General features: G+C 42.1%; 2 protein-coding genes across 3 annotated transcripts in view; both read left to right on the top strand.

Moving 5' to 3' along the window:
• myoz1b (myozenin 1b) overlaps positions 1-2,030 on the top strand; it is an 8,615-nt gene extending 6,585 nt beyond the window's left edge. The window contains exon 6 of the mRNA XM_020605201.1: positions 1,241-2,030. Coding sequence (XP_020460857.1) covers positions 1,241-1,475 — 235 coding nt within the window. The 3' untranslated portion in view covers positions 1,476-2,030. The remainder of the gene's footprint in view (positions 1-1,240) is intronic.
• A 1,516-nt stretch (positions 2,031-3,546) lies between these two features.
• Positions 3,547-9,036, top strand: part of usp54b (ubiquitin specific peptidase 54b) — a 50,678-nt gene continuing 45,188 nt past the window's right edge. The window contains exon 1 of one of the 2 annotated variants that reach the window (XR_002275333.1): positions 3,547-3,682. The gene's annotated coding sequence lies outside the window, so the exon portion shown is untranslated. The remainder of the gene's footprint in view (positions 3,683-9,036) is intronic. The other variant, XM_020605097.1, reaches the window with a different exon arrangement.

Raw genomic sequence — 9,036 nt, 5'->3', positions numbered from 1 at the left:
TGCTGAACATGTGTAGTATTTAAACAATATCACCTCTACCACTCTGTGATGGGAAGCTTTTCATCTTAGCTGTGAGTGTGGCTTTTCAGAAAAGCTAAAAACAGTTAATTGTATAACTGTGATTTTGCAACTGTATTCAGAAACACAAAAGCAGCGGTTTAACACAAAAAAAGGGGAATATTGTTGCATATAATGTCAAAAGTGTTGAGGCTGCAGCTCTGGTCTCGGCAGCTCTCATAAAACCCACATCGCTATGACAACCGGTGGTTTGCTGTTTCGTAAGCAGCGAAAAGAGGCTCTCTTCCCAGCTGTGTTTCCATGGCTCTCCTCAGCAGTGATACACACAAGATGTACTGTACAACACTGATGACATTTAGAAATCCACTGATACGCTTACCACTGAGACAGCATTTCACCCCTGATGTAATTATCTTAATCCCATTTCAATCCTAGATCTCTGTTCGTTGTAATACTGTTAATAGTTGTTATGGACCCTGCTAAGAGCAGCGGTATCCTTTGTAATTACTAATGGGTCTAAATAAGCAATAAACAACCAGCCATAGATAAATTATGAGACAGCGAGTCCCTGGTCACTGATATGTTGAAGGCCCCCCACCTCTTCTAACTACAGTAGGAACAAGACATCGAGACTGAAAGAGACTTCACTAACATTTCGCAGATGAACCAGAAATCACAGAGGACAAAAAAAAGGCTCCAGATAACTGTTTGTAGTTATTTTATGTCTCTCTGTAGTCACTGTGTGTCACTTTATAGCCATTTTGTGTCTCTTTGTGGTTGTTTTGCTTCTCTTTGCCATTGCTTTGTGTCTCTTTGTGGTCAATTTGTGTCACATTGTATTCATTTTGTGTCTCTTTGTGATAATTTTGCATCTTTTATGGCCACTGTGTGTCTCTTTGGAATCATTTTGAGCTTCTTCATGATTGTTTTGCATCTCTTTGCGGCCATTTTGTTGTTATTTTGTGTTGATTTGGGCTTGTTCATTAATCCATACATGCTACAAGCGAACTATATTTAACATGGGAAATTCACTTAAGTATCTGAGCAAGCAAGAGTACATCAGACTTCATTTTGTGGTAAGATGAAGAAAATCTAATTAAATGCATTGTGCTGATGTTTTGTATGTTCTTGTAACAAGACTTGAAAGCTGTATTGCATAATATCAGAGGTGCTTACCTTGTCTCTCCTCAATTCACTTCTTTCCTCATTTTTTGCCACCCAGGATGGCACTTCCCTACGGCGGCTTCGAAGGGGCATCTAAGTTGTTGACCTTTGGGCTCCCAGAGCTTAGCGCTGCCACTGAGGAGCCAGAGACGTTGGCCAGCCTGGAGACTGACATCCGCTCACGCCCCTCATTCAACCGTACACCCATCGGCTGGGTCTGCAGTGAGGACAGCTCACACATCCCCCTGTACCTGGACAACATCCCTTTCGATGGAGAGACAGATGATCTGTGAACATGCATGCAGACACAAACATGCTTATAGTACTGGTAGCCTGAAAGACACACACACACACAAGTACTGTACATGCACTGGAACTATATAACTATATACTGTATATATAAGAGCAAGAGATCACAATTTACACCAGTTTAAAACTGTTGAAGCTCCTGTGAACACATGCTGAAATGTTCTTTAATTGCATGTAATCAGCATAATTTAAAAATGAGTTGATGGAAAAGGACAACGTGTCTCCCCTGGTCTCCTGTGCTTTCCTACTTTTTCATATGCAGCTGTGAATGAGTCAGTAGAATTTTGCATACTGTGAGCTAATGTGAGACCTGTGTGAATATACATATAGGCAGGCACTCTGCATTCTTAGAACAGTCTATAAATGCAATAAGCTTCCCCTTCACAGAATGTCTGTCTTCTTGTCCTGTTGATGCTGCATGTGCTAGTCCTGGAGAACTGTCATTACAGTATTGAATAATAAAAACAAACCAATCTCAACTCAAGGTCCTATTACTATTTCTTTCTGGAGTTTTCAACCACACTTTTCATTGGATGGAGTTGCTGAATACCATTCTTGAACAGGGCTTATGATATCCCCCTAATATGCAACCACCTGCTGACCAAAATTCATACTTAAGACACATGATGACACCTAAGCCATCTCTATAATAATAAACCCCTTCTGAAAACCATGGAATGTGGTTGAAATCTCTGGAAATGTGGCTACTGTATGATCTAAGCATTTGTCTGCTACTATTTCCAAGGTCAAGAATGAACTAAGCAGCTTCTGAGGACCCCCAAAATAAGCAAGTTACAAATCATAGGGGGCTCTGTTAACTTTCATTCCACCATTGAACTGATATGCAAAAATGCCCAAAATATTGAAATATTTACTGTATATTTTCAGTGTTAACATGCTGTCTTTATAAATACCTCCAACTTGAAGGTATAGTTTGACATTTTAGAAAATAAACATATTTATTTTCTTTCTGACTGAGTCCAAAAGTAAAATCCACCAACCAGCCCCTCTAAAATGCACTAAATAATACTTAATATCTTCTTTGTTTAATTCACACAAAAACCAAAGTGCAAACAACCCTTATTTCAGTCTTTATGTTAAGGTAAGCTTACCTTTTATTTATTTTGGTATTGACCTTCTCATCAAATGCTCTGCACGAAAGCCAATCTGCATATTTTCAAAAATGGAGAACTATTTCTTTAAATCTTTACTTTCAGAACACAGCATTTTTTTTTTTAGGTAAATTTCTCCCAGAGCAGTTTTAAAAACAATGGGCGGGCCTGGTATGGGTTGACTGCTTGGACCACCCCTGTCAAGAGACCTGGAGTGACCAAAACATAAGATTTTATTGCAAAGTTGCAAAATAACACTGCATGTCCTCTAACAAGTTATTAAAATAACTGAAAATCTTTTTTCCTTTTGCATGCTTTTGTGCTAAACTAGACAGTGTCTCCATGATCTCTCACCTACTCTATGAATAGGCAGTGTCTTCAGGCTGTGGCTGTAAACTGTTGCTGGCAGGTCTCCAGTGACAGCAGTTAAACAGATGGCCTCTACATGCACTGGTGAAAGAAGTTCCTATACTTAAATACCAATGCCACGCTGTAAAAGAACTCTGTTAAAAGCAAGTTTCCTGCATTGGAATGATACTTAAGGAAACGTAGTTAAAATGAGGAAACGAACATATCTGCTATCTAATTTAAATAACCTTAACTTACAGGCATTTCTGCTGCATTCTTTTTTTTGTCACAGCCTGGAGTTTGACTGTCAGATGGTAAAATGCAAGTAACCTACCTCAAATTTGTACAGTATTTTAGTAAACCAACCTAATTACACTGCACTGCTGTCTGCTTGTTGTTGACAGCAGGTTACATGTGACAGTGGAGGCGTGTGCTCAAACAGGTGAGAGACCACGGTCAGCAACGGGATGACATCATCATCATCCTCTTTTCGTCCAGTGCCCGGGAGGCGGCGGCATCGGGCTGAGCAAACCTCTTGATAAAACCGCTACGTCACTCACTCATAAACGAAGAGCTTGAAGATGGCACGGTATCGCGAGAGCGGCGTACCGCGTCCGCAACGCAGGGTATCGCCAGTGGGAGCTGAATTCGCCCGCGGCTCGTCCTCTTTCCCGTTAAATCACACCGCAAGACGCGCGACCGGACGGAGACTGATGTCGACAGCACCTGGGGTGAGTAAAATCCTGTACTCCGCGCACTTCACAGGTTCCGTCACTGCTGGAGAAGATCGGGGGATGCGCATGTGACTGTACGGGATGAAATACACCGTGTGTGGAGTGTCTCTCTCTATGTGTGTGTGGTCACTGGGGGCCAGTCAGTGTGTAGGCCAGATGTGATTCTCTACAGATGTGTCCTCGTGACAGTCTCTGATGCCTGTCACCTTCTCCATCATCATCATTCCCTCCATCATCACCATCATTACTCTCATCAGCAGCACGGGCGATGATCTTTGCTCGCGCTGCTCTTTCTGCCGCTGTTGTTCTCTGTCTTGTCCGTTTTATTTAATTTTCAGGTGGTCTTAGGTCGGTAACCCACTGTCCCTGGTGTTTTACGGTAGTGGCTCCTTAAACGGGCAACAGCATCGTTTCCCTCAAGTTCACGGTGTGCAACCGTGCCGTTTTCAGTTACAGGTGTGTTATTGTTTAGGCCGTCCCATTCAGCCATTCAGGTGCGTACAACTACTGCGTGCGTCCTGGACTGCGTGTTTTAGGCTCCTGTTTTGTTTAGAGCGCGATGTTTGGCGGACTGTACACTGTGTGAACTTGTTGATGGATGTTCGAGAGACCGCAGTCTTTTACCGAGGCGGATTCACGCTCAGCTGTTATCGCTCCCTGGGGCTGCTATTGATTTAAGGTTGCGTTTCAATCCGCGAGATTGATGACTTTGGCTCCTTACCGAGCCGCATCACTGCCTGCCATACTGTCACATTAACGACGGTGACGCGGCCCTCTGCTGGGTGCCTCACACACGTGAATGCTTACAAATAAAGGATTAATGACCATCTTCTCTTTTTCCTATACATCATTATGCAGGAGCGCATATTTTTGTTTTAGAAATATTGAATTGATTTACAGTGACTCCTGAAGCCTTATTCTAACCTTAACCAGTCCAAACACAAACCTAACCCTTATATTAACTTTATCCTGCGTCTGACTTTATCCCCAAACTGAATAATGCTTAACCTCTCCATAGGGGAGATAAAATTTGCCTGGTTGAACAGGTTTATGCCCCCACTACATTGTAAAACCACATGAGAACACACTCAGCTCCAGCAGGACACTTCCACCATCCAAACTGAGATGAAATGTCGCCTTGACATTTAAGTTGGACTTATCATCAATTTTAGTTTTTGGAGATGAAATGCTCTGGAAATCTGTGTGTATGAGTGTGTGTGTGTGTGTGTGTGTGTGTGTATTTGCAGCGGGTTACTGGGCAATACCCACACTTCTTATTTTAGCTTAGAATCATCATCATCATCGTCAGAGCACAACTGTATTGAATATGATATACAGCTTCCACATCTTATGACCTGTCACTGCAGCTACTGTAGCCTTGTCCTAAGATGCTTTATGCTGTTTGAGCAGCAGGGATGACCTGGAAGTCTAACTCACATTACATTTAGGTATAAAATAGTTTGTTCTTAAGCCTCAGTCCAGTTGGAGACACTTCCAGAAAAGCCTGGCTTCAGTCTCAGAGCAGTTCTATGTGGGGGTGTTCCCGCTGGCATTAAACCGATCGTGGAGGTTTATGTAGTGCTGTGTGCCACTGTGGACAGTCACACAAACTGACATCCTCAGCTCTGTGGATTCGATCTCCATGCTCAGATCTGACTTTGGTTCTTGGCTTAGTTATTTCTTCAAAATAATAATTACCAAATCATCCATCATGTGTTGAAAAGGGTTAACCAATCTGTTTCAGGGTTTCAGTGATTATTTTGACAAACTTAAACATACATCTAATCTTCGTTTAGATTCTGCTCTTTAATTGTTTTAAATCCTCTGAGTATGTCTTTCTGGATGTGGTCCTGCCTGACTGATCTTGCATTGCGTCTCAGTTTCCCAGAGGACTTGTCCCCTGTTGATATTTAATTTACAGCATTCGTACTCCAGTGCATTGGGGTGTGTTCATATGTATGGGATTATAGCAGGGTTGCTGTATAATGTAGAGCAGATTAAGTCAGAAGGAGGAGACCTTTACCATCCACTCTTTCTCTCTTTTCCCCTTAACCAGTCCTCTTTGACATGTCCCACTTATTCCTCTCCTCTCTTTCTTCCCACTGCCCTGTTCTCTTATCATCCTTTTTCATCTTTTCTCATCTCCCCTCTTTCCTTCCCTCACTTTCTCCTCTCTGATCTCTCTTTTCTCCTCTGTCTCTCCTTCTTTCCTTTTCTCTGACCTCCCCCCTTCTTTTTCCTCCTTCTTATCCATTCCTTGCCTCTCCTCTATCTTTCTCTTCATCACCATGAGACCCCATTTCTCATCCTCTCCTCTCTTTGTACTCTGACCTAAGCTGTCAAAGCCTCCCATGATTCCCAGCATGCATCAAAATACAGATGGTTATGTAATAGCCTAAATATTAAGCAAATATTCAATTTCTACTAATAGGATTGGAGGTGCACATGTGCCATGATGATAATGGACTGCATCTAGGTTATAGTGTGCATGTGTGTAGCTGTGTTTGTGTGCATGCATGTGATTGCATGTGCATTCTCACATGTATACTTTAATGCTGAGTAGGGAAATGACCTTGAAGCTTGCAAAAAGATCTTAGTCTCGGTAGTATGCTAATACATGCAGGTGTGTGCACTGTATGCTCACACACACACACACACAATGTATGTACAGTATACATTTCCTTTAGATTCATCAAACTGGAAAAGAGGGGGAGAAAGAGAAGCACGGAGGGGAGGATGAACTCTGGGTTCTCCCTATTGTCAACTAGGGCTATTTGAAGTTACACATAACCCAGTTACAGGGAAACCACTGTGTGTCTGTGTGTGTGTGTGTGTGTGTGCACATGCATGTGCAGTTTTTTGGAAGCAGAAAGGACAGAGACACAGATGAATGGGGGAAGAAGTGAAGAGAGTGAATGAAAAATAGAGGAAAGTGGAAGAAAGTGAGACAGAGAGCAGGAATTAAGTGAATGGGGAGGAGAGAGGAAAGTGAAAGCACAGTTTGTGAAAGAAGCGATCAAGACTTCTGTTTCCAGCAGGGATATATAAATATGCTTCTGGCCATTGTGTTTGCTTGAGTGGGAGAGAGACAGTGTGAGAGACAGGCTATTGTCCTCAGGGACAATGTCAGCTCTTGTTTAGCTGGCGTGACACTGGTGTCACTGTCACGAAGTCACATTAACCCACAGCAGAGAGAAAAAGACAGAGACAGTGACAATAAATTCATACTGTAAAACAATTTCATTAACAGCATTTTACTCAAGATGCTGGATTTTGAAATGCATCCTGCTCAGCTGAAGGGAATAAATAGATTGGAGAACATAACAGCATCAACATGAAAAAAGAGATCCTTTTTATTACTGTTGAAAGCTTTGGAAGATGAAACCAAAGAAATATGTGACCTTACAGGGAAGTAAAAGTCTGTGGATACTCCCCTTCAAATATTTTTGTGGACTTTTAGGAGGGAAAACTACATCATTGGGTAGAAAGACAAAAATAAGGTGAGAGATGACAAATCAACTAATAATTTTTTAAAAAAGGAAAAACTAGCAAAAGTAATGTGTAAATGTCATGGGAGTCACAGTAAATTAGTCACAGAAAATGGAATATCACAGCAAGTAGAGTTCTTATTTGATGCACTAGTGATTGTAGGAGTAGTAACAGCAGTGGAGGCAGAAAAGTAGAAATATAAAAGCAGCTCACAGCTGTGTCCTCTCTGGCTTCTATTGATCTGCAAGTAATCATCTGCTGTCATATTGACACATTCATTCAACATTAAAGATCAATATTAAACCTACAGTAACTCCTTATGTCCCAACCATAATACTGTATGTTTCCTTACGTAGTTTACGAGTCAGATAAATAATTTTTCATGGCATCACATGTACTGTCTGTGACTGCTTGTTTAAGAGATTTGTTGAAGCGGTATCACAACTTAATAATGTGTAAAGCACACTGAGTGGCCAAAATGTCTCCAAAAGTAATTTAACATTCTTGCAATGAATGCCTCTTTTGTGGGAGTTAAATCAAATGACAGTGCCCATGTTCTTGGTAATATTTCAGAAGGTTTTGGATGAAGTCATGTTACCACCACATATCTGCAGTTATTTTACATTGACAGTGTGATAATTAGGGAACAGTCAAATAAATAAATAAAAAAATAACAAAAAAGTTATCTAAAGTTCAGTACATACATGTACCCATGTGGGTTTGAACCCCCTAATCCACTTACCTTTCTGAGTTTGATAGACTTGTATCTTGACTCACTCTGGCTTCCAAGAATGCACTACCATCAATACACATCATCATAACATAACTCGCAGGCCCTGTGTGTGTGTGTTTGTGTTTGCTTTCTCAACCAGTGCAACACAGTGTGTCTCCTTGTTAAATCACATGGTTCAGCTTTTTACCCACGTGCCTGCTGCTTGGCCGATTTCCATGGCAACTAGCCAAAGATGTGGGGACACACACTTACACGCACCAACATACATACACAGATGCGCACACATACAAATGTACACGCATGTACTGGCCACGTCAACAGCACTTGTGCGAGGGCTTGCCAGAGTGATCTTGGTGGTGTGTGGCTGCAGGGTGCAGTCAGAGAGAGGATGTGTGATCACACACTCCACACGGGCTCAGCGGGAAACACATGCATACACACACACACTTGCGCACACACACAGAGACAGAAGCTTAGGATGCTGTTCTGTAGAGGAAAAATGACACACAGGGGCATGCCACTCAAATCCCTTCATAAATCCTCTGGTAATTTAGATTTGTTTGTTACTGGATATGTCAGTATATATATATATATATACTGACATATATATATAGATAGACTGTGTGATAAGTAGATGGAATGGCACTGCAATGTTTCCTTCCAGATTAGCTATGATGTATTTTACTTCCTTCTGTCCTTGTCACTCCCCTACCTGCATTCCATCCCTTCATCGCCACACCTCACCATCCCAGTCCCATGTGCCCATCTCCATACCTACATCCCACGCAGCTCACCTGCTCATACAGCATCCCTGCGCCCTTTGGCCTTCTGCCAAGGGTTGCTGTGGCAGCAACACAACCCTGCAACTAGGCAAGGGAGCTTTGCCAAATGTTGGGAAGCTATAGGGGATGGAAGGGAGGGAGACTGGAGTGGGGGCACTGCGGATCTGTTAGCTACTGCCCTGTCTTATGCAGCTTTATGTATACACCCTGATACATATACTGTACTGTGACAAACACGCACAGCCTGCCTGCTCATTTTACACAATTGTGCATGGCAGTGTGAACCAGCAGCAGCTGCAGATAATGTCCCTAAGTATTGATTATAAAATGACATAACAGATTTTTGC

The sequence above is a fragment of the Monopterus albus genome, unplaced genomic scaffold (assembly GCF_001952655.1).
Source record: "Monopterus albus unplaced genomic scaffold, M_albus_1.0 scaffold69.1, whole genome shotgun sequence".
Lineage (NCBI taxonomy): Eukaryota > Metazoa > Chordata > Actinopteri > Synbranchiformes > Synbranchidae > Monopterus > Monopterus albus.
The sequence above is the reverse complement of the archived record's forward strand: the minus strand, read 5'-3'. Positions and strand labels throughout refer to the sequence as shown.